The sequence below is a fragment of the Notechis scutatus genome, chromosome 2, assembly GCF_049901735.1.
Source record: "Notechis scutatus isolate UNSWTSFEM ecotype Mainland chromosome 2, rNotScu1.2, whole genome shotgun sequence".
Taxonomy (NCBI): Eukaryota; Metazoa; Chordata; class Lepidosauria; order Squamata; family Elapidae; genus Notechis; species Notechis scutatus.
The window spans coordinates 62,043,663-62,070,509 of NC_142010.1; the positions used below are offsets into that span (position 1 = coordinate 62,043,663).

Genomic DNA, 26,847 nt, shown 5'->3' on the forward strand with positions numbered 1-26,847 from the left:
ATAGAAAATAAGTGGGCAAATTAAAAAGTTTTCCAATTTATTGAAATTAAATCTCAGCAGAAGATATACAAATTGTATTATGAATATATCAGTTTCAGTTATTTGGATTCACAACTAAATCTCCAGTGTTAAAATATTTCTTCAGATGATATCACAAGCAGTTATCATAGCATGTAAGTTTTTATCATCATCATCACCACCACCACCATCATCATCACCACTCTTTTTTTATTTTTTATTTCAAAATATGCTGGGAACAATGTAGTCTGTGTGATTGCCATCAATAAGACCATCTCCATTGTTGTGAATAAACCAGCAAGGGATATTGGTGCCATGCTGGATATCAGCTGTGTAATCCTTCTGCCATCCCCTACAATATAACACAGAAAGCAGTGAGCTTAGAGCATCCAGTTTATGCAAGCATTTCAATCTCAGCTAAAATGTCAGGCTCTCTTTACCTGGTTACTGTCAACTGGTTATTTTTCACAATCATGGTGGCATCTGGTTTTTGTGGATCTGATCCAGGGTGGACCTCAAGTATATCAAAGTCGATTGGGTGGAAAAATTGCCCTTAAAATAAACATGACAGCAGTAGCAGTAATTATTAAACAGTTGCCAGTCATTTGAGAGCAAAATAGGAACTTGATTAAATAGTTGTCAGTCATTCAAGAGCAAACCATAAGAGCTACATGTTGCATTTGGCAGGGCTAATTGTGGCTCTAAGTTGCATGTAACTACTTTTTAGCTACCCTATTGAGGTCCTAATTCTATTTTTTACTTATACAGAAATGTTGGATACAGTCCATTACTCTCCTGCTTTCAAACAACTTGCCTTATATGGGTCACAATACCATTGGGATTGGTAACGGGGCACTAAAATTCAAATTTAAAATAAACCTGTTTGGATGATCCAAAAGACTGCTTTGGAAATTGCTTGAGCTTTGTGTATGAGTGTTTGCATATGACAGAGACAACAAGCTACAGATAAGATAAAATGGCTCTAGAAAATTAAGGTTCTGGTTCTCCCCACTATTGTGTACAGCTCCTGTACAATGGCTCTTGATGGGTCTTCATGGCTTCATAGGTTGTTGGGTTTCTTTGCATCTATATTAAAGAAGAAACCTAATCAGGGAGAAAAGCAAAGGAATTTGCTACATTATCCCCGTACAACAAGGTTTTTTTCTTTCAAGGTCCAGAAAAGAGAAGGAATAAATTGGTGATTCCATCTTTCATCTCTATTCTGTACAGCAAAGGAGTAAACCTGGGATAACCAAAACATTAACTTTGAAACTGTCTATGCCAATTGCCTAGAAAACTGTTTCCAGTTAATTTGGGAAGTTCTTAATTTTTTTATTTAGAAATAGTATTTTGTTAATACATTATCTTTCTGATTATTTTATTCATTAAATTTTTGTGCTGCCCATCTCCTGTATAAGGTGACACTTTTCTATCTTTACCTAAAATTCATCTCTCCCTCTCTCTGTCAGTTTATTCTTTTTGATATTTGCTGATCTTTAATAAATAAACAACAGGATGTATTTATTGCTATCTATGTCAGGTGGTGTGCTCTAATCTGGATATAGGGATTGAATGAAAGATGTAAAACGAAATTGGACATTACTCATAATAATAAAAATAGCTACCCAAACCCAACAACTTTTATACACAATCGATTTTGGCAAGTGCTACAATCCAGAAATAAATATTGTATAACTGGAAACCAAAGAAAGTGAAAAGCAAATATTGCTGCCTTTTTAATCTCATGCCAAGTCAATGCCAAATCAGTTTAATCTCATGCCAAGTCAGTCAGGAGTTTAACCTCATGCCATGTCAGAAGGCTATATGCCTTATGAAACAAAAGCAGTGGGAAAAAACAAAACAAAATAAAAAAAACCCAAAAATCTTTAGAATAATATCTTTTTGTTACCTAGTAAACCATGGGTTTGTTCAGATAATCTGTGACTATCCGCCATGTAAAATCCCAGGAAACTTCGGTGTAATGGATGTTTCTTCCACACTTGGTGTAGAACAACAACAAATGTTGCTCCATTATCCATTGAAACCTCTACGCTCCGTTTTCGTTTGATTATTAGTGTCAAACTAAGTGGGAAAAGAGAAACCAAGCAGGAAAACATGATTATTAGTTTGCATAATGCAGAGATTCAATTTAGGGAAATTGGTTGCAAAGGGAGAATCATTTCTGGAGAAGGCATCTGTAAGCACATAGCTATTGTTTAAATGAAGCCTAGCATTAAATTCTACCACAGCCTATCAAATCTGGCCCTCAACCTTATTAAATGGTGAAGCTATCCATTCATTCACCAATGAAGCAGGCTGAAGTAGAGCAATGCAAATAAACCACTCACCTGAAACAATCACTCTGATTACATTATGCTGATTACTAGCTCTAGGGATTAGGCTCAGTTTCAGACAGGATCTCTATGTACTTAATACACTAAACCAGAGGTGGGCAATTAGTTTTCCCAATGGGCCACATGAAAAACTGGGTCTTTTGTGGACAGTCACACCCATAGAGTTGTGAAGGTGCATGCATGCATGCAGATATGTAAACTGAAAAAAAAAAATTCAGTTGCCTTCAAAATACAAGCAATCCACACAGGCCAGACATGGACAGCCAAAGGGCCAGAAGTGTCCAAGGAACTACAAAGTGCCCAGGTCTGTGCTAGACTGAACATATGACTATTTTAGCCTATCCTTCTAACTTCTTTGACTTGTAAACATTGGCCTTCATGGACAATTGCTATAGATAGCAAGTCAGTCCAGATCCAGAAGTTTGCTTCCATACAATTGTCTGGATCTGGATATCCATATATGGTTTTATTTATTCATTTAAACACATTTGAATATCCACCCATCTCACATAGTGACTCTGGGCATTATACATAGTAGATATGTTTTATTATTTCCTGTATTTCCAATGCTATTTGAAGGAGAGAGAGGGGGGAAAAAAGACGTTTTGCTCACATATACCAAAGCAATTAAGAGAAGTGCAGGAAGTATCAAGGGTTTCCCTATTTTTTTCTGAAATATTCATATTAAATGAATTATATAGCATTTTATCAGAAATAAAGAGCAACTTGAATTTAAGATAATTACTACCCATACAGAAGAGAAGATAGGAAAAAGTATAAATGTGCTGGTTAATAACTGTAATAAAAAATTCAGTTTTTAAAATAGTCCATAAAAATCGTACAATGCCAACTTCCCCATTTGTAGATTAGGTTTATCCACTGAAACCAGCTGAAACCAGTCCTAGAAAATCCTCCAGCCTTTAAATATATATTGGGACATAGATCTATGTGAAGCACTTTTAGAAGGTACATTTTCATAGATAAATGAAAATATGTGGTATCTGTGCAGGAAGTCCTTAAATTACAACTAATCTTTAGGAAATGAAGTTACTGAAAAAGCAACTTACGACATATAACTGTTGCAGAATCCCTATGGTCATGTGATCAAAATTCAGACATTTGGCAACTTACTCATATTTATGAAGGTTGCAGTTAATTTTTATAAAAAATTAAAAACCTTATAAAAACATTAATTTTTATCAACCAAGCCTCATATTTGCAAAGGAAGTTATAGCGTGTTGCCTTTCTCTGTAGCTGAATTTATTTAAATCTACCGTACTTTGTTTATATTGGGACTGGGCAAACTTGTTTCCTTGTGAAGGTCACCTTCTTTCAGGGTTGGTCTGTTGGGGGAATGCATTCTTAATAGAGTTGAAGCAAGAAGAGCTTAACAGCAGAGAAAGTGGGTGGGAAAAAGCTATTCTTTCTGACATTCTTTTTTCTCTCATTTCATTCTGCCAAGAAATAAGGATAACCTGTCAGAAACCTGATCTGGTATCTTGCCTTAGGCTTTTGGAATAGACCAAGAGGTGTGCAAAATTACAAAACTGTAAATCACCCATGCCTGATTTAAAAATAACACGTTTATATATTAGGGTTATGAAAAGCTCACCCGGGTTGTTGTAAGGCAATTTCATCAAGCCAGCTGAATACTCTCCTTTTTATACCATTTTGAAGGATGATATTTTGAGTTGTTATTTCAAGCCTTACATTCCGATTCATAGTTATAATCCCAAGTTTTCCAAAATATGTATTCTGTGGTTTTACATTGTTGATGCTCTTTTTATCTCCAATAAGCTGTCCATTGACGGTCATGCCTAAAGTCCAGCAGTGATGTTAAAGGGATGGCATACGTATAAGTAACATTTTTTAAAAATATGTCTTTTCCTGGTTTCCAGGAGGCAGAACATTTTCCATAATATTTTTTTTTTGTTAAACTGGGATTGATTCTAATTAAAATTTATTTATTTGATTTCTGTAGCCACCCAGCTCAGTCAATGACTCTGGGCAGCTCACAATTCAAAAACATACATTGCAATTAAAATCTTAAAGCTTTTAAAATAATAAAAACTGTAAAAACTGTTAAAACAATAAACTACATTAAAACGTCTAATTCAAAGTGCATGAAAAAGCAAGATATCTGGCTTGTTAACAATATAGCCAGGAGGCAGGGGCCTTGGTGCATATAGCGCCCCAGGCATGGGAATATTGACAGGTCTTTAAAGCTTTATGGAAAGCTAACAGAGTTATACATGTAAGAATTTACATGTTATTCTTTATCCAAAGGAAACAGACTTCAAAGAAATCAAATGGAATCAGGTAGACAATGAACTGATTTAGCAGTGCAGTATATTTCTTACTTACAATCACAGTTTCAGAAAAGAAAGGCTCACCTGTAACTGGATCTCTTATCAAATTTAACACCACCCCTGGCTCCTCATTAATATTGAAACAAAGGGCATCTTCTTTCTGGGGTACAGCTATGATAAAGTGTGGGTCTCCATCAACTGCAAAGAAGAAATTACACCAAATATCATACTCCCATCAGCAGATCATTTTATTTCTGTGATTTTTTTGTACACCATTTAAAATGAAATAGAAGAATATAAGAATAAAAAGTATAGAAAGATACAGAGTTTCTATTTAGTATATTTCTGTAGTGCCCTTACAGTAAAAAGAACATTAAGGGTAACATTATTGTTACATGGGTCTTAGTCTCAATCCAACATTGGAAATTGTTACATAATCATCTCTAGTTGATGATTGAAGGAGCTGAGAAAAAAATAAAGCCTTTGTCTTTCACAGGCAACAACAGCTGCAATAGACATGATACATTCCTTGAAGTGCCTCCCATTTTAAGGTACAGCATGAGAAGTTACAGTCGACATCCAGCAATTGGCGGTTCTGTCTCAAACAGGAAGACCTGAAATCCTTTTGTTGCCTTGACTTCATGGATTCACTCTCCAGGACCTCAGAAAGATTTATTTTTTCCTTACTTTTTTCCCCTTCTTCTTATTGATATCAATCACTCTTTGTATATGTGTATGTATGTATGTATGGTGTGTGTATGTTAGATATTTATGAACTCTTAAAAAGAAACTTACCACTAGAATAATAGTAAGGGGCAGATGGAGGTTGATAGCTGGACACCTGCTGCTTTGCTGCATAAATGAAAAGAAAAACAAAACAAAACGATTGTTTCCAGATGTTGTGATTATTTTGCTAAGTACATCAGTTAACATTCTGCTCCATTTCAATAATAACTTTGAAGGCCAGGTTCACATTTGAGGCAGGGAAAGGCAATATTTGGGGGAGGCAACGATTACATAATATTTGAAGGAAGGACAGGGACAATCGGGAAAACCAATTTAATGGAATGAAATCTGTGCACCTATCTTGCATGTTCATTCACTGAGATTTTTTTATTTTTGTTTGTTTTTCTTGATTTGAGTATAGTGCTTCAGGAGTTACACCTAATTAAGGTTTACCCTTGAAGTGCCTCCCATTTCATGTATTTTGTGCCTCAAAATAATGGAAGATGGCTTCTTTTCACTGTTTGGTAATTATGGTAAGATTCTTTCTACAAAAGAAAGCAAAAGGTTTGAGGACTACCTGTGACCTTGGGCAATGGATTATCTAGCTGTAATTTATTGATGGATTTGAATTACCTCATTCATTGTACAAAGTTGTAAGAAATATTTCCCTAATTTTCTTTATCATTTAAGAAGCTTCTACAGATCACTGCAGCATCAAACCCTTCCTTACCGATAATTGCCACATTACTACAGTGGTCATTCCAGGAAGTGCTACAGGAGTTAAACATCTCTGTAAAAAGCACCAACCTGCTGTGAAGGAAGCAATCACTTTAAAAGCTAAACAAAAGCATTGAAACACCTGTGCAGTTTTTAGAAGTGCCAATTTGACTCCATTTGTGGATGATTTTTATTCTTACTATGGATATACTGGAGAAAAAAAATCCAAATTTGCCATATTAAATTATATTCCATTGTGTAAAATGTACACATTTCATCTTAAGTATGTAGCAAAAGAAGGGACTAAAGTAATACTCTATTAACCCTGACCAATGGAATGGCAAGATATGAAACATGAGGGAAAGAATTAGAACTCAGTTTACCTTCAGCTGTTTCCAAGGGTGATGAGAGAGGAGGGGGAAGAAGGAGGGGGAAGGGGGAAAAAGAGAGACAAACAGTTAATTTTTATGCCAACCTAGTTTGACTGCAAAAAGGATAGACTGGAAGGTGCATATAATGTCATTTACATGTCTCCAGGCAGCTATTTTTATTTCTTCTAAAAACTAATTCAAGTAAACAGCTGCTTCCTTTTATATAGGCTTGACCCAAAGTTTTCTCTAATTACTCAATTACAAAACATAGTTTATACATAAAATCTCTCCCTTCCCCTTCCTCCATTGATTCATGTCATGCAGTTATTTAGCAAAGCATCATCATCAAGACTTTATTTCCTTTAATTCTTCCAGAGATAATTTTCATCTTTAAATTTAAACCCTTTAAATTTCTCCAAGGCTGGAGTGAATTCCCCCACCCCCTCTGTCAGACGGCACTCCTTCTCACTCCAGATACTTTAACTCACACGGGGAAAGCGATACTTGCAGCGTCCATGCCTTTCTTCCTTTCCCCCGAGGATGTGGGGAACGGAAAGCTAGGAGAGTCATCGCAAGTGAGCGACCGGGCGACTGGGTTGGGGGCGTGGCCAGCCAGGGGTCGCCACTGGTTCGGCGTCCCACACCTAACCGCTACCGGTTCACCCGAGTAGGTGCAAACTGGTTGAATACCACCTCTCCTGGAGAGCATGATTGATGACTCTGGGCTATGGATGTGTCCCATTGGAGAATATACATCCAGGGAGTGGGGGGAAGACCAGGGTCAAGGGTGAAATGAATGATGTGTCTCAGAGTCGGCTACACCTAGGTAGCACCAGCATGTTCACTCCTAATAAATCTTCTCTAAACTGAGAGATGAGGCTGGAGACTAATGATTTAAATTGGGGTGGATGCTGGAGCCCTGACATAAGGCCTTTGAGTAGAAAGGGATCAAATGAAAGAACAACGGTGGTGAAGTGAGCAGCTAATCTTAGTGGAACCCATTGTTGTTCTAGAGCTGGGGTGTTCAACCTTGGCCACTTTCAGACCTGTGGACTTCAGCTCCCAGAATTCCCCAGCCATCAGTGAAGTCCACAGATCTTAAAGTTGCCATGGCTGCAACGACTCGTTTTAATGCATGTTTCTCAATCTTAGCAACAGGTTGGAGAATTCTGGCATTTGAAGCCCACACATCTTAAAGATGCCAAGATTGAGAAACATTGCTCTAGCAGGAGATTGCTACAAATCTCATTTCTACTGTTTGTTTGTTTTATTTTTTAAACTGTGTTTTGAAAATATTTATGTTAAAATGTAAAAAATAAGAAGAAAAGATGACAAAAGCCATATTGTGAGATTGTTCTTTTTAAGTTCTTCTCCTTTGGGGAATACATGTAATGTCAAAATGCATGTAGAAAAGAGGTGGAGCTTGCCATGATGCTGCTGACATCAATCTGATCCCCCTTTGGCCTGTTTGCAGATGTTGCTGAAATGCACACACCACAAAATTCATGCTTTCCTATCCTGATCTAAGGAGAAAGCATACTACCTGTTGCTCCGGGATATTCTCGACTAATTCAATTCTGAATATTTTGAATATTGCCCCCAAACCACTAAAAGTCAGATGGGTTAATGTCCTTATGACAATATCTGTACCTTCTGTCACTTTGTCAGCAACTGCTTCCTTTTCTTCATTGTCTTCTGGCTTTGTGACAACCATGGATGTTAATGGAGTCACAAACTTGTATTTCAAGGACAACTCCAGGGCTTTAGCAGTAATATTTTCCTTTTCATCTCCCTGCGCTACAGCGCTAAAAGCAAGGACATTGGAGAAGCATTTAGAAGCTGTTTTAATTATTCAGTTTTTTTCCAGCCTGTAATATAAAAACATATTGCAAATTGTTCTAAATAATAAAATAGTGTACAAGTCTCATGAATACTTTGCAAACAAAAGACTTGTCTCCTGAAAGAAGAAAGAGATAACTGGGACTTATCAAACTCTAATGTGAAATTAGAAGACCTGCAATAATTATCTTGCATTATCTGAAGCAATTTAACTTTGGCCTAGAGATCAAATCAACTAAAACAATGATCAATAGCTACCAGTCCATTCCAGGCATTATTGAATGAAACTAATTTTCCTTCAAGTATAATTTTTTTCAAGAAAGGGATGGAAAGTGATTGACTATACCAGTCTTCATGGATTTCTCTGGACGAACCACAAAGTTGAAAAAGTCCTACATTACCGTGCTTCTAGAAGTTGTTGAATGGTTAGATAAGCCCACAATTTCTCAATATATTCGCCAAATATGTATTGCTGCTCTTCGAGAGCTTTGGTTGTTTCCTCAACATCAGCTTGTTCAGTATAAGTCACCTCATTTAGTGCCTAGATGAAAGAAAAGGATTGGATTTATAATTCCACTATAATTTTTCAGCAGTACATTTATTTAGAGGTGTTTATTTCTATATTTATGGACTGTATATTGAGCAACAGAGGGCTGAACTCACTTGTATCCAAAAAAATTCAGGCAGTCTTTAAAGATCTAAATAAACCCCATGGGTTTCTAACACATTGAAATTATTAACTGAGAAGATACCTGTACTGTTTTGTAAGGGACTTATATTTTGGTTTTAATGTTTTTACTCTACATAAATGTGTTTTTGTCTCTTGGTTTGAGTTTGGTACAAGCTGGGGTGCTATGTAATCACTATATAACTATATTTAATAATACAGAAATAAATACCAATTTTCCCCTCCCTGCCAAATCTCAAATTAAATCTTACACCAGCCTAGCGACTCAATGCATCTGATGAAGTGTGCTGCAACTCAGAAAAAACTGTCTCTGAATCTCTAATAAGGTGCCATTAGTCCCCTTCTAATATCTTGTTGAGTGAATGATGCTTTATTTGTCACCCAGGTTCAACATGACCACATAGCCTTCATCCATGTAAACTAGTGATAATATTGATGTCTCATGCCTGAAAAGGCTTTGTGTGAGTCTTATGAAGGTGAAGCTGATGTTTAAATGTGGATGGATGGCTTGGATATGGCTTGGCAGTATAAATTCAGTTTGGCTAGGTATTAAGTGAAATAATTAGCCAATATACCAGTAATCTGGGTGCTGGCCTGTCTCTAAAAATAATATAAATAGAAACCATTTCCAAAATAAAAATTTTCAAGATTCTGGAACGTTGATAGAGGCAGGTAAACTACCTAATGATTTCCCCTGGAGTATCTACTCTCTCAGCAGTGTTCAGAAAATTATTGTTCTGGAAGTGTGAATATTTTTTTTGTTATAGAAACTGGAATCCCGTGGTAATAGCTTGAGGAATGTTGGACTTCAAAGATACTTACCCCTTGAGCTTTTACTTCTGCTGTGACACTGTTCAGGTCATTGTCTGTAATTCGTCCAGCCACAACTATTTCAGAGCCATCATAATAATGTTTAAAACTATTTTGAGTCAAATCTGAGATGGCATTTTCATTATAGCCTAACTCCACTTCAGTAAGCAAAGGATTGGCTACTTCATCATAAAAACCCTGGGAATAAAATAGATATTAGGGTATTTATTCTTGAAATCAAAATATTGCAAATGAGAGGTTACCTTTTTTAGGCATGGTACTTTTCTGTAAAAAATCATACTAAAAATCATATTGTAAAAAAATCATATTAAAAAAGCAGAGCCATAAACCTACCAACAAAAGTACGTATAGTCAAGGCTATGGTTTTCCCAGTTGCAATGTATGGCTGTGAAAGTTGGACCATAAGAAAGACTGAGCGCCAAAGAATTGAGGCTTTTGAACTATGCTGCTGGAGAAGACTCCTGCGAGTCCCTTGGACTACAAGGCGATCAAACTGGTCAGTCCTAGAGACCAACCCTGACTGCTTTTTAGAAAGACAGATCCTGAAGATGAACCTCAAATACTTTGGCCATCTAATGAGAAGGAAGGACTCACTGGAGAAGAGCCTAATGCTGGGAATGATTGAGGGCAAAAGAAGAATGGGACAACAGAGAATGAAGTGGCTGGATAGAATCACTGAAGCAGTCGGCGTGAGCTTAAACAAACTCCAGAAGATGGTGGAGGACAGGAAGGCCTGGAGGAACATTCTTCATGGGGTTGCGATGAGTCAGACATGACTTCGCAACTAAAAACAACAAAAACAACAACTTTTCTGTTATCAGAATCTAGACTACCCTGGAAAAGTACTCTGGAAAACAGACTTCTTGTTAAAAGTCTTGACTCTTAAAAAATCTTTCCCAAAATTGACATCTACAATTTTGTATAGATATAGAAAATGTGGACTCCATGAAATGGAGGATTAACCATGTGAATTTAGATGTAGCAATAACATTAAACATGTGCAGTACAAAAATTAGGACTATTTCACTGTACATGTTAATAAAACAGTTTTCAGATGAGTTTTAATTCTTTTTAATCACAGGAAAAGGTGTAATTCTTTTCATTCACAATTTTTACTAACACAAAGCCTTTCTGGACATCTTTTCCTATTTTGCAAAACCATCGATTGCTAGACAATCCCTTTTTTAAAAAATAAAAAGGTCTACTTTCATTCATCATATAAATTCCCTGATGTAGGCTCTCATGAGGTAAATTTTCCTGATGTGAGCAGCTTTTTCAAAGGAAGAAACTAACATTTTTAATAGGACACAGAAACTAAACAAACCACTTTTTCTTGCTTTTTTACCCAGCCTCTCACTTTTTTTATTAATTTTTGCCAGGAAAATATGAAGTATGATATCAAATGAAAAAGCAATAGCACTTAGATTTGTATATTTCTTCACAATGCTTTACAGCCCCTCTCTAAGCAGTTTACAGAGTCAGCCTAATGCCACCAACAATCTGGGTCCTCGTTTTACCAACTTCAGAAGGATGGAAGGCTGAGTCAACCTTAAGCCAATGGGAAACGAACTGCCTAACTGCCAGCAGCTGGCAGTCAGCAGAAATAGCCTGCAGTACCATGTTCTAACCACTACACCACCACGGCTAATAGTAGTTAGTTGCCTGAGAAGGGATAAAGTTTCATCCCAGTGGGCTGTGCTGATTCTTTTGCAACAGGCCAGCAACAAGGAAAAATGGTAGCTGGGGTCAGGATCTAACCCAAAAATACAGAAAAAGATGCACCTGGTCCCTGTGATGCCTTACCTGTTAAGTAGAGTGAGAGGGCTACTTTAGAAAATTAACCAATGAGATGATGAACCTTATTATTTACAATGGATTCCTATATTTTCTCACTATGTTTCATGGTATGTAAACATATTCTGAGTTGATTGCCACAATGTGAGAGGGACACATATGCTAATCTCTCTTGGTTACTTTCGGGTGCTATACACCTTTCCTTGAGGATGGGGTGAGATATTATATCCTTCATGGCCTCTTGTAACTGAAAGGAATAATCAGCGATCTTTCTCTGCTTGAAATAAATTGAAGAAAATAAATTTGTCAGATAGAATGAAAAATCTAGCACTTATGTCTATATTGTCCAACCAAGATCTCTTGAGAAGTGAAGCAAGGAAGGGAGGCAGGAATCGTAACAATATTATTATACTGTAGGCACCAGGTTGGAAAAAGCTGAATTATGTTCTCTTAATTTTGTCTTTCCATGTCATCTGGGCTAAGAATTGAGTCAAAGGCACACCTCTAAACAGTGTGGAGCAGAATGCTAGCTGGCAGCAGATCTTGTATCAGTGAGAGGATATGGCACACATTTCTAACTTTTGGTAGCCATGACACACAAACGGCTTTTTTTGTTGTAGAATCAATAGTGTTTTCTTTTTATGACCCAGTAGTCCTTTAATTCAGAGTAGAGCCAAGGTGACTGGGTAGAAGTGAGCATTTACTGGCTGATCGCCCTTCCTGATGCCTAAGTGGAGTTTGCAGCGATATTTTTCTTTGGGTGAGAAACATCTGCCGCTACCGCGGATTGAACCCTAAACCTTCTAAGTGGCAGGTGAGCGTCTTCACTGCTAGGCCACTATGCTGCTCTGTTGTAGAAGCAATACATCTTATGACCAACAGAAGCTGCTACTAAATTTCATTTGGAGTATAATTCCTGCAGTTTTCAGATGGCAAACATAGGAAATTGGGATAAATGAGAGGAGAGGAGGAGAGAGGAGAACACATATGTGTTTTTTTCCTCATGTCTGAATCCAAGTAAGGGTAGTGTTGTTACCATATGGTTTACTCAGTGCCCTTTCTCTGCCACAGAAATATTTCTTCATAAATATAAATATCAACCTTTCATATGCTTATTCTTCTACCTGTAGTTGTAAGGCTGCATCTGAGTCATCAAAGATGCGGCGAGCCACACCATTGTTTTCTGTTGCTATTCTCTCTAAAAATGCATAGTCAACATCATAACCAAACCCAAGATTGTATATAGGATATTTTCCTTTAGTTGCATTCTTAGCATTTTCTTGAATCTGTATGGGATTTGATACACCTGCACAGAACGGATCACAAAACATAGTTAAATAGTACAATGATCTGAAACGTGTTTGTGGGCACAGCAATCCTATAACTTTAATACAAGGCTGTACAGCTTCCTATCTTTCAGCTTCAAACTCTCCTCCTAATGGGTTGAAAGAGAGTGAGTAGTGTTGTAATTTGATTCCTTTTTCCTTCCTTACTGCCTTTTCCAAGGTAAAAACATTATTTATTAGATGTATTGTATTATAACACCCTCCCCTTCCCCTTGTCGAAATATTCTGAAACTGGTGATAGATAATCAATCAAGAGCAGCTTCAGAAGTTTAGCCATTATTTTGGAGTATGTCTGGGAGCTTCTCCCAGGACTTCTGTAATGACATGATCACCAGTGGTTGTGGTATATAGTATGGAGAAGACTATGTGAAAACAAGGAGACTGAACAGCAACCTTTATTCCCGTGTTCATCGGTCATTCAGCTACTTACCTACATTGGCCTCCCCATCAGATAACATGATAACTAAAGAGGCACTTCTTTCAGGTACAGATTTCGATTCATGAGCTTTATTCAGCATTTCAATACCAGTCAGTAAACCATCATTATAATTTGTTCCTAGAATGTGAAAGTGGGGTTTCAATTTTTTGGCATATGAAAATGGAGATTCAAATCTTTTAATGTAGTGTTTTTTAATACAGCCATTTTATTTTAACCTTATTCTAATATAGCAATTTTTCTTTTTTTTTTTCTATTTACCTCCCCACGCATTTATTTGTTGAATAAATTCCTTGGATTGATTCACATTCTCCGGAGTAGCTTGGATTAAGTTATCTTTCCATGTTGAAACTGAACTTTCAAACAGGATGATATTGAAGTGATCTTCTTCTTTTAAGTCTTCCACTATTTTTGTCAAGGCTTCCTTTGCCTAGAATTATTTTTTAAAAAGTATCAATTCTCAACAAAGGACTTCTCCTCCATAACCCAATCTGGCTATTCCAGAGGTTACTCCACCCTGCATTCCTTTCAACTGAGTGAGCTCTCTATACCAGCACATTACATTGCTACAAACTTATTATGTCCATGTCCTGCTTTTGCTACCCACATCATATGATGCGTACAAATCCCTTTATATTTGTTTGCTTGAGATCTTCAATTGTTTAACTGTAAAGTCAAATGGTTACTGAGGAAAAAAAACCCTACCCTTCTTTTTTGAAAGGTAGATCTCCATACTAAGCCAACATTCCATTGTTTCCTAACCATGGTCAAAAGATTAGTGATATTGTGCAGCAGTCAGGCTCTACACTATCATCCCTGAATCATTAGTATTAAATTTAATATGTATTTTTCATAAATAAAAATTGACTAAGTCTTTTCTGACTTGTATGAGATTTTGCCTTTCTCCCATGAAATTGTAGGATGTTTGAGATAGCATGAAATCTTACTAGAGAAATAGCTAAGATTTTTTTTAAAATAATTTTGTAACATAGCAATAGCAATAGTACTTAGACTTATATACCACTTTATAGTACTTTACAGCCCTCTCTAAGCAGTTTGTAGAGTCAGCATATTGCCCCCAACAATCTGGGTCCTCATTTTACCCATCTTAGAAGGATGGAAGGCTGAGTCAACCTTGAGCCTGGTGGGATTCGATCTGCCAATTTGCAGGCAACTGGCTGTCAGCAGAAGTAGTTTGCAGTATTACACTCTAACCACTGTGCCACCAAAGCTCTTAAAACATGTTTGTCTTTTTAAAAAATATTACTGTTATTTAGATGTTTATTTTTAATAATTTTTTTACTCTTGATATAGTTCATAAACAGATTGATTCATGGCTTAAGTCAAACTAATCATTTCAAAATCAAACTGCTTCCTCAAAGGTCCTCCTGTATTCCCTTTCACTGTTTGGGTCCTCACCCTAGTTGTAAAGCTGAATAAACCAGTTGGCAATGTAATGGTCAAGCTTCCCAATATCCCACATTTCATTCTAATGCTCAAGTGTTTTATTTCTGCAGGAGCCACCTGAAAGAATGTTCTGTATGACTTTGAAGCTAAGTAAATATATGGCCTAAATCAGTGATCCCCAATCTTTCTGGCTTGGTGGCCCGGCGGAGGTTGCGGGGAAACATGATAGTTCTGATGAGTGGCAGGTACACACATACGAGCGCACACAGCTCCATTTGTATGAGTGGAGCTTCAAGCACGAACCAAGCACCTGCCACTCATGTCAATAGAGCTGCATGTACATGTGTGCCCTTGCTCGCCACTTGTGCAGCCCAGTTCTGAACAGGCCACGGTCCAGGGCTTCGAGGGCCCTGGCCTAAATCAACACATATAAAAGAAGGCTTAGCTGAAAGTTAAGGATGAAGCAGTACATTTCAATTACATTACTAAATACTTTCAAGATTACTATGCTACATATTTTACTATATGTGTAAATCTTACAAGGCAAAAATAACTTGGAGTAAAAGATTGTAGGACCTGATTTTTATCTGCTGTACAATTTACCATCCTTTTAGAGATATTCCAAGAATTTGTGTTGTTTACTTACTTGCCGAATTTTCTGTCCAGACATGGAACCACTGACATCGATTACAAAGGCAACATTCTTAGGTAAACGTTCCAGGATTTTTGGTGCAAAAAAGTGTACAAAGTATCCATTTACTACCTAAAAAACATTGATAAAGATAGTATTCATTTGTGGTAGGGTTTTTTGTTTGGGTGTGTTTTTGTGCTGGTATATTAGTTCAAGTGTCAAACAACTAGAGTTACCTGTAAATTATTAGGAGAATCTCTGTTCACGTCATACTTAATGACAAAATCTCCTTGTAGCAGAGTGGTTGTACAATTGTCACAGGTTCGTTGATGTTCAATAGTAGGACTGAATGATACATGGCCCTTAAGAAAGAAGAATTCTTCATCTTAGATTTCAGCAAATGAGGAAAGCAGATTCTCTAAAAATTTTGCTTTCATTTAGCGATCCAGAATAATATTTCTCAATACATTTTCTGCGGTTTATATTCAAAGATTACTTCCAAACATGATTTATCAATTTAGAGGCCTATCTTGTCCTTTGTCCATTCTTTACGTCAGTGAACTAGAGGCCTACAACATTTGCAACAAGCTTGTAAGTACTGTAATACATGGGTATACTTATTAAAAACAAGTAAGATCTTCAATATTTGAAGTAATAAACAGTTTATAACTAGTAGCTATTTATTCCTTTATTATACAGGTGAAACTTGAAAAATTAGAATATCGTGCAAAAGTTCATTTATTTCAGTAATGCAACTTAAAAGGTGAAACTAATATATGAGATAGACTCATTACATGCAAAGCAAGTTAGTTCAAGCCATGATTTGTCATAATTGTGATGATTATGGCTTACAGTTCATGAAAATCCAAAATCCACAATCTCAGAAAATTAGAATATTACATGCAATCAATAAAACAAGGCTTGTACATAGAACAATATTAGACCTTTGAAAAGTAGAAGCATGCATATGTACTCAGTACTTGGTTTGGGCCCCTTTTGCAGCAATTACTGCCTCAATGCAGTGTGGCATGGAAGCTATCATCTTTCTCTTGGCAATGCCCCATAGATTCTCTATGGGGTTCAGGTCAGGCGAGTTTGCTGGCCAATCAAGCACAGTAATCCCACAGTCATTGAACCAGGTTTTGGTGCTTTTGGCAGTGTGGGCAGTTGCCAAGTCCTGCTAGAAAATTAAGTCAGCATCCCCATAAAGCTTGTCTGTGGAAGGAAGTGTGAAGTGCTCCAAAATCTCCTGGTAGATGGCTGCATTGACCCTGGATTTAATGAAGCACAGTGGACCAATACCAGCAGATGACATGGCTCCCCAAATCAAAACAGACTGTGGAAAATTCACACTGGATTTCAAGCATCTTGCAGTGTGTGCCTCTCCATTCTTCCTCCAGACTCTGGGTCCTTGGTTTCCAAATGAGATGCAAAAGTGGCTCTCATCAGAAAAGAGGACTTTGGACCACTGAGCAACAGTTCTGTTTTTCTGTAGCCCAGGTAAGACGCTTCTGACGTTTGTTGTTCAGGAGCGGCTTGACGCACCAACGTGCCTACCGTCCCTGTCCTATTGTTTCTCTTATTCTTTTATTTTTCTTATATGTACCCATTTCATGTATTCACAACTATGTATACATTTATACTTATTATCTTGTAAACAATTGGCAAATCAAATAAATAAATAAATAAATAAATAAATAAATAAATAAATAAAGAGGAATACGACATTTGAAGCCCATGTCCAGGATCCGTCTGTGTGTGGTGGCTCTTGATGCACTGACTCCAGCCTCAGTCCACTCCTTGTGAAAGTCCTCAACACTTTTGAATGACCTTTTCCTGATAATCCTCTCCAGGCTGCGGTCATCCCTGCTGCTTGTGCACCTTTTTCTTCCACACTTTCCCCTTCCATATAACTTTCTATTAATGTGCTTTGATACAGCACATTGGGAAGATCCAACTTCTTTTGTAATTGCCTTTTGAGGCTTTCCCTCCTTATGGAGGGTGTCAATGATGGTTTTCTGCACAACTGTCAGGTCAGCAGTCTTTCCCATGATTGTGATTCCTACTGAAGCAGACTGAGAGACCATTTAAAGGCTCAGGAACCCTTTGCGGGTGTTATGGCTTAATTAGCTGATTAGAGTGGGACACTTTGAGCCTAGAATATTGAACCTTTTCACAATATTCTAATTTTCTGAGATTGTGGATTTGGGGTTTTCATGAGCTGTAAGCCATAATCATCACAATTATGACAAATCATGGCTTGAACTATCTTGCTTTGCATGTAATGAGTCTATCTCATATATTAGTTTCACCTTTTAAGTTGCATTATTGAAATAAATGAACTTTTGCATGATATTCTAATTTTTCGAGTTTCACCTGTACATATAAAATTTCTAAGGAAGGAAGCCTTGGGAGTTTTTAGAGGAATATTTAGAATGGGATGAGCCAGTTGTTTTCAAAATTCAGCTGTGGTATATTTTGAATTATTAAACATTGCAAGATCCAACATTGTATGTACCAGTTTTCTACATCTGTAGGAACAATGAATACAAGGAACCAGCAGTGGAGCATTGCATTTTTATCTCCTTTTCTTGTCTAAGAAGGATTACTCTACATATCTTACTCTGCATTGCCTCTTACTGGCTACACTTATACAGTCAGGATTATGTCTGTCTGTCTGTTTACCTACCTGCCTGCCTGCCTGCTTCTCTCTCTCTCTCTCTCCCCCCCCCCCACATACACACACATACACACACTCATTCATTTGTCATATTTGCATGATAATATTTATTACTTTTATCTCCTTCTTCTTCACCAATTTTATTCATAATTTTTCCCATAAGGCTGGACACACCTTACCAGTTCTATGCTTAAGCATTGTTTATGTTCTGCAATAAAAAGTCTATTGGGATTTCATTCATACTAACTTCCAGATTTCTTTCTACAAAACCAAGTCAAAAGGAAGAAGACTTTGACTGTCTGATTGTTGCTCACCATTTTGAAGCCACTGACTTATCACTGCATAGGATCCTGCACTGAGCATACATTACTTATCCCCTCCCCTCTCCCAACAGTGTTGTGTTGGCCAAGAGGAGAGAGTAATTTATATTCAGGAACAAAAGAGTTTGTCAGTCTGTAAAGCAGGCAGAAAGTCATGAATCCAGCAAGGAGATCTGGCTCTATTGAACTGCTAAATGATAGAAAATATAAAAAAATCTTCTCTGTAATAGGAATTCTGTTCAGGAACTTGGGAAGCTAAAATATAGGGGAACGTTTTCATTACCTAATGTCCATCACTTTTCCAAAGTATTGACTTACCTTGATAAAGAACAAGGAAGAAGCTCTGGAAAAGCAAAAGGAATATATTTTGCAAGAGTGGAAGAAAGCCTAAGACACTGCACACTTAATAGTAGAAATAAAAACACAGGGAAGGAAGTTGAGAAGTAGTCAAGAGGAGAGAGGATAAAACATGAAAAAATAGTTCCCAATATCCCATTACAAAATGATATGGCAGAGAAGAAAATCCCTTGATTGGCAATTTCTATTCACTGGATGCAATACTGTTGAAGACCAGTACAACATATTTTTACTTGAAGTCAAAAGAATCATCAAACTATATGTACCATTAACAACTCTCAAAACCAGAAAAAACAAATTACCCATAACAATAAGGAAGCTTCAATCCAAAAAGAGATCATTTTGGCGGAAAAACAAATCTGGTCACGTTGCCAACTTCAAAAGCCGATACAAAAATTTATGCCACCAGATAAAGACTGAATGCACCAATTATCACATTAAACAAGAAGAAAACCTTCTACGCACCAATTCCACCCGTGCTTTCTACCATTTTGTAAACAACAAACTAAAAGACTCAAGGTCCATCCCACCCCTGATAGGACCTAATGGTAAAGACTGCAACAACGACACCATTAAAGCCAACCTCTTTAACATTCTTTGGCTCAGTATTTGTAAACAGCAATGGATCATGCCCAGGATTTCCTAGTCGAACCACAGACAACTACAATGATCTAATACATATTGATTTTACAGAAGACAATGTTGAAAAAGCACTACGCAATCTAAAACCATCTCTATCTATTGGACCGGATTGAATATGTGCCTACTTCTTAAAAAAGCTATCCACTGCCATAACCAAACCTCTAAGCATAACCTTTGAAAAATCTTTGAGGATCAGCTCCTTGCCAAACCTATGGTCACAAGCCACGGTCATCCCCATCTTCAAAAAGGGAGACCCCAGCCTAGTTGAAAATTACAGACCAATCTCTTTATGCTGAGTCACCTGTAAAGTCATGAAATCAATTATTAACCAATTCATTATCCTCCACTTAGAGACAAACAACCTACTCTCTAATAAACAATTTGGTTTCAGAAAAAAACTATCCTGTAACCTGTAACTCTTACACTGCAAAAACTCGACCAGGGCAAAGCAATAGACGCAATCTACACAGACTTCTGTAAAGCCTTTGATTCAGTGGTACATGACAAACTACTTCTAAAACTAAAATCTTATGGTATCTCTGGACACCTGCATAACTGGATAGAAGCATTCCTGTCAAACAGACAACAAATGGTCAAAATTGGGAGCATCCTATCAAATTCTGTACCTGTCAACAGTGGTGTCCCCCAAGGCAGTGTTATAGGACCAACTCTCTTCATACTCTACATAAATGACCTCTGTGATCATATTAAGAGCAACTGCGTTCTCTTTGCTGATGATGTAAAGCTATTCAACACCACAGACAATATTGCTACCCTTCAAAAAGACCTCAACTATGTATCAGAATGGTCAAACAAATGGCAAAGAGCCCACTGTAACTACATAACCAAAAAGGCATTAAGAGTTGTTAACCTAATCCTACGTAGCTTTTTCTCTGGTAATATTACACTAATAACTAGAGCATACAAAACATTTGCTAGACCAGTACTTGAATACATCTCATCAGTCTGGAACCCACATTACGTATCTGATATTAACATAGTTGAGAAAGTCCAGAAATATTTCACAAGAAGAGTTCTCCACTCCTCTACTCGTTGCCTCCAGACTACCTTATGCCTCCAGACTTGAAATTCTAGACCTAGAAAACCTAGAACTACGCCGCCTTTGGTCCGATCTAAGTATAGTATATAAAATCATACTTTGCAATGACTTACCTGTCAATGAATACTTCACTTCAACCATAACAATACAAGAGCACACAATAGATACAAACTCAAGGTTAATTGCACCAAACTTGATTGCAGGAAATACGACTTCAGCAACAGAGTGGTCAATGTCTGGAATACTCTACCTGACTCTGTGGTTTCTTCCCCAACCGCTAAAAACTTTATCCTTAGACTGTCTACTATTGACCTCACCACTTTCCTAAGAGGTCTGTAGGGGGTGTGCATAAGCGTACCAATGTGCCTACCATCCCTGTCCTATTGTTTCTTTTTATTTTTCTTATATGTATCAATTTCATGTATTCATAACTATGTTTATACTTATACCTATTATCTTGTAAGTGATTGACAAATCAAATAAATAAATAAAACTAAATAAAAAATAAAAGAATCTAATGTAAATGACCAGAAGCATGTTTCTCCATGCTGGAGTAACAAAGAAATATTGGGAAGAATTAATAATGTTTGCAACTTCCAGTACAATCCACCCATAAAAGACAAAGATGAATTGAGGTACAGGTAGCCCTCCACTTACGACCATAATTAAGCCCAAAATTTATGTTGTTGAGTGAGACATTTGTTAACTGAGTTTTGCCTCATTTTATGACCTTTCTTGCCACAGTCGTTAAGTGAATCAGTGCAGTTGATAAGTTAGTAACCCGGGTATTAAATAAATTTGCCTTCCCCATTGATTTTGCTTGTCAGGTCACAAAACATAGTCACATGACCTTGGGACACAGTAATGGTCATAAATATGAACCAGTTGCAAAACATCTGAATTTTGATCAGATGAACATGGAGATGCTGCAAAGGTCATAACTGTGAAAAATGATAAGTCACTTTTTTCAGTGTTGTTGTAACTTTCAATGGTCACTAAATGAACTGTTGTAAAAGCTGAGATGGGTTGTCAATATATAATCCCCAAAACATGGTAAAGATTAGAATAGAATATTTGTACCATCAGTGAAACACACTTTCATAATAATATTCTTCATTAGTTTCATTTAGCTTATTAAATATCTCAATCTCAGAGCAGCTTCAAGAGGAATGTTGCTCAATACCCATATGTAAAGACCACTTTCCTATATAAAGTAAGGCATATACATATGTAAAAGCCACCATGATACAAAAAACTTGAAAAAGAAAGACTTTTTCAAGTTACAGAAGAGTGTCCATGGACTGAATTACATGTTTTTTAAGGAGCAGACTTAATCCTTGTCTATACACCAGATGCAAGAATGAGAAATACATTTTATTTATTTATTTATTTTTTTATTTATTTGATTTGCCAATTGTTTACAAGATAATTTTGACTTTGTTGTTTCTCTGTAAACACATTCTTTTTAATAAGCTATCTACCTCAACTTTAAAAAATACTGCAAAGCAGAAACACTTTGAAAGTGAGATGATTAGACGTGATAAGACTTAAATATTTTCAATATTATTATTTAGGTTCGGCTCCATCTACTTTTTTGAGTCTTTGCTTAGTTTTTCATTCTGACCCATCTATATTTTGTAAGTGCAGTTCTTTAGCTCTTCTAGGAAAATATTGCCTATCCCCGATATCGGGAAATGCTTAGGAACTACTTTTACTTTTGTGAAGTATCCTCAAATAATTCTGTGCCTGCATCTTTGTTTTGTGATTGTCCTGGGCATGTCTCACCTAGACCCCTGACTGGGACAAAACAACCTGTCAGCTATGTTCCATGAAGCAAATGGATTGCTTTTAAGAAATATATTCAAGTGGTCATTCTTTCTTTTCTTTGTTTCTGGGTGGTGTCATAAGACATGTTACCATTGTAATTTTCGTTTGATGCTTATGAATCCAATTGGCCTCTTCTGTACTTACTTACAACCAAGGGAATCTGCAGCAAAGGTGGTGACCATGATCATGGCAGATACTCATTCTTCCATCTCATTATAGTTAATTCACAATTAACAATGGTAATTGGGACTGGGATTCCCACTGCTACACAACACACTTAGCAACAAAAATCCTGGCAGTCCCTATTGGTCATTAGGCAAGGATTACCTGCAGATGAATCACTCTTCAAGATTCTACCAGACATACCTTTTTTCCTGAAAAAGACTTTTTCACAACTGGTAGCAGTTCGTTATTGAGGAATGTCCCTTCAACTTCAAGTTCACTGATGCCTTGAGGCTCGAAGATGTTTGCTTCAATCTGTAACATTGATTTAAAATTATATTGACATTAAAAATCAGATAGACCAGTAATGAAAAGTGTAAACAAAGCATTAAAAAAGAATTAATTTCAGTTATTTATACATTTGTTTCTAAATTAATAGTTCTGAGCATAATTCACAAACCTTTCCAAAAACTACTACAAGATAAAGTGACAATACATTTGATCCTACCTCAAATTTATTGACAAGCTGTTTTGGATTTACTTTGATAAATATCTCATATTTTCCAAACTTTCTCTTCAAGAGTTCTTCATAAGTCAATTGAAAAGTGACTTTGCTGGATGATGCAATGTTGACAGAAACACTGAATTTCTCTGTTTTTCTTCCAGCAGCCCTTCACATGTTAAACACAGTAAGGTAAGATTCATAAGATTTAAGAGAGCCATAAAAGGACAATTACATATCCTGATGATGAATAATATAGCCCACCATTTAATACTTTTCTTTTGCTCTTTGTTCAGTTACTGAGCATCTGCTTATTGAATAAATACTTAGGACAGGAAATGAAATAATGAAACAGATACTGTTTGGCCTCACGTACTTACTTCACAAGCCCTGCAGTCTGGCCCCTTGAAACTGCTTGTTGATACTGCTTTTGGGCAACTTCTTTTTCCTTTACGATTCCAGGATAAGTGACCCCATCAATTGTCCTATTGAAGGATACATCAGATATCTGAGTATGTGTGCAAAGATGTCTTGTGGTTTTTTTTTCTCCAGTTCATCAAGTAAAGGGGATATTTGAGAGGTATAATGAGGAGTCTAGAAAGAATGCTGCCTCTATATGAATTTCTCTGGACATTGCAGGGCAGATGGATAAAAACTCTACCCAGAGGGCAAGTCTATTTCAGAGGAGCTTATGCAACAAGAGGCCACATTTTTGATGATCATTAAAAAAAATGAAGATAAGACTAATGTTTGTGAGAAAGGCATTAGTTTTCCTATTTTGAGCACATAATTGCATTAGAGGGTTACAACTGCAGCTCTATTATTCATGGTAGTTAATCTATTACAGCATCTAACTGGCTTAATTATTTTTAGACTGATCTCCAAAGCATAGACAAATAAGAAAATAATGTACACACAAAGTAAAGTTGGAAATAAAGGCTGTTTTGGGGAGCTCCACATCAAACTGAGCTTCCTTGGACACATTGGCACGATTCACAGCTCGACTAGTGATGACATTACGGGAAAACCTGGAAGTTACACTGCAGTCAATTTTCACCCAGTAGATTTCTATGGGTTGGGTGTGCTAGAGAATAAAAAAGTCATATGGTTATACAGAAATGTGCTGCTAATATATTATTTTTATTTTATACACATTTATTTGAGATAACACAAAGATCTTTCTATACTTCACATTACACACATAGTATTTACTTTAGTGCTAATTACATTTGATGAATGTTTTAGTTACTTACAAAATTTAATTAAATTGCAGCTGACCCCAATCATTTTCTTGTTCCATTCCATTCTTGTATTGTGTTTTTAAGAAATGATTGTTATAGGGAAAGAAAACAAGAACAAATTTCTAAAACATTTTACTTTCTTTCTGTAAAAGGAATGCAAAGAGATATTTGTTACCCCCTGAATCTATGCATGAGGTAATCACCTTCATAAAAGTGTGTGATGCGGCCTTTGCACACTTGCACATGACGGGTACTTTGTAAGAGTGAATGAAATACGCCATTTGCTCAGAATTAAAACATCCCTGAACACAAGAGAACTGATTTTTGAAGAAATAAATATAACTTTTGAGCTGAGGAAATGATTTCTTTAAGCCCAGCAATGAAGATACAAATGACTAAGAGAAAATATTTGTATTTTGTATGTGCCATCTAAACTTAATGATCAGCATTCTAAATGAAAGGTTACTTACCACATCAGTGGCACTTCTCTTCTACAAATAAACAGTGAAAAAAAGGATTAATTATTGCCAAACAACAGATGCTGTATCCTACCAAATATGTTGCATAGTAGTTGTATGTTATTCCACATTTCTTTTCATTTTAAGTGAGAGCATCACAATAAATGAGAGCTTTTGTAAAATGAAGTCTGAATAATCAGCATGCATAACCTTGGCTGGGTTCCGACCGAACAAATCCCTACCAGTTTACCAACCTGAATAATTGGGAAACATTAATTACATAAACAGAAAACAAGAAACATCTGGAAAATATGGCATAAATTACCATACTAACTAAGATAAATACCTTTACCTAATAGAGTTTTTCTAGCGTTTTCAGAGGCACTTAGTACTAGGCTGATTTCATATTCTTCCCATGTCTGTGGAACTGCCTCAGTTCAAATTTAGATAAGTTAACTATAAACCCGTGATGGATAGCTCTCTCATGTATGTATGTATGTATGTATGTATGTATGTATGTACGTACCACCTTGCATCCCTTTCAAACACCCCACAATCACACACACATAGATGCAAGTACTGCTTGCTTTATTTGATTCATTCTTTCTCAATTCAGTGTTTCCCCAAAAATTGTTGAAATATGCAACATGATGTGCAGCATATGAATCCAAAGAAGCTAAATCAAGTCTGGATCCAACATGGTCCCTCTCAGAATACCTATCAACCACTCATAAAAGAGGTCATGGGAATTGCTGAGAGGCGTAGTGAGTGACCAAAGCACCTTACTGGCTTCAAATCAAATTTTTATTATTGTCATAGGCTAACATAACTTTGCCTGATTCATATTCAAATGCAGCACATCTGAGCCAGGCAGCTCATGGCATGAAATTTCATAGGCAACCAGTTTCCATGAACTTTAGAATTTCAGTCAAATTAAGCATACTGGGAAGTAAAGGTATCTCAAATCACGCAGGCAGAAAGCTGGACTTCTTGAAGGATCGAGATAGTGGACTTCCAGTTGTTGCTTAAAGCTAAAAGAACTCTGAGGAAATAAGTTGGTGACTTCATATATTTAGCTACATACCTTAATGTTTCTCAGTGGGTTTATCAAAATATCTGAAGTTACAAGAGCAGGAATCAAGCCCAGTAAAATGTAACATGGGATAGCTTTCCCCATGTTGGAAGAAAAATAAAAATGTCAATTTGGAAGGACCTCTATTTGTAGTGAACCTTGTAAATAGTCAAACAGTAACACTGAAGTAACTATGGCAAATATTTATCTTTGGAAAATGGTTGATGAAATTTCTACATGAAAGTTAGAGAGTCCAAGGCCAGAAAAGCACATTTCAGCCTCTAATCCAGGGGTTCCCAACCTGGGATGCTCGTACCCCCTGGGGGTGCGAGACGATATTCCAGGGGGTGCGAGAAAAGTCCAGGTAAATAATAGGATATTGGCTATATGTTGGCATTTTTATTTATTATTTATTTCAGGGGGTGCGAGGTTCGAGTGAAATTTCTTTAGGGGTGCGGGGCGAAAAAAAGGTTGGGAACCACTGCTCTAATCTATGAAGCCCAGGTTTACCTGCTGCGCCCTATGTAGAACACCTTTAAAATTAAATCTCAGATTAGACTCCACATCTGTTTCACCACCAATATGGTAAGATTTCTCCCGAGATTCCTTGAGCTTGCACTTTGATCACCTGAATACATTTCCCACTTCTATTTCAATTAAAGTTGTTAAGTCCTGAGCATGGGCACAAGGAACGGAGACGAGGCATTGAACTGTGACTTCAACTCTTTATTAGTGACTTCAGAACAGAGCAAAATACTTGGGCAGCAGCAGCTCTTTTATAGAGCTGGCTGCTGTCAAAACAACCAATGATTTGAGTTTACCGCTCTAAGAAGCGTCCAATCAGAGGTGACCCGCTGTCAGCCAATTAGATCAGCCAGAAACGACCAATCACGACTCGCTATTCGCCGGCCAATCAGAAGTGCAGGATTACGAGCCTGCTGTTGAAGCAAAACTATTAGGGTTGTTAATGAACGCGTTAGCTTAGTTCGTAACACCCCTCCCCCCTAGGTTCTGTCTTAGGGGTGGGGTGACGTATTCTCGCAAGTAGGCAGGTCGCTT

At 36.9% G+C, this 26,847-nt stretch overlaps 1 protein-coding gene across 1 annotated transcript; it reads right to left on the bottom strand.

Annotated features, from left to right (window-relative positions):
• Positions 1-20: 20 nt before the first annotated feature.
• LOC113422527 (inter-alpha-trypsin inhibitor heavy chain H3-like) lies at positions 21-25,927 on the bottom strand. The gene is made up of 20 exons (XM_087954906.1): positions 25,801-25,927; positions 24,729-24,749; positions 23,935-24,101; positions 23,398-23,502; positions 23,024-23,186; positions 22,720-22,830; positions 15,704-15,829; positions 15,483-15,599; positions 13,691-13,859; positions 13,424-13,549; positions 12,772-12,953; positions 9,845-10,030; positions 8,736-8,875; positions 8,135-8,300; positions 5,477-5,528; positions 4,766-4,879; positions 3,985-4,189; positions 1,928-2,100; positions 459-570; positions 21-370 (listed from the first exon to the last, which is right to left on the bottom strand). The coding sequence occupies exons 1-20, from the start codon at positions 25,891-25,893 to the stop codon at positions 241-243; spliced, it is 2,658 nt and encodes an 885-aa protein (XP_087811032.1). The 5' UTR covers positions 25,894-25,927; the 3' UTR covers positions 21-240.
• Between the last annotated feature and the right edge of the window lie 920 nt (positions 25,928-26,847).

Excerpts from the sequence above, each read along its gene's own strand:
- LOC113422527 (XM_087954906.1), bottom strand. The coding sequence starts at position 25,893 with ATGGGGAAAGCTATCCCATGTTACATTTTACTGGGCTTGATTCCTGCT. Across the intron at positions 22,831-23,023 it reads AGCTTGTCAATAAATTTGAG|ATTGAAGCAAACATCTTCGA; the intron begins GTAGGATCAAAT and ends TCAATGTTACAG. Across the intron at positions 571-1,927 it reads ACAAACCCATGGTTTACTAG|GGCAATTTTTCCACCCAATC; the intron begins GTAACAAAAAGA and ends GTTTATTTTAAG.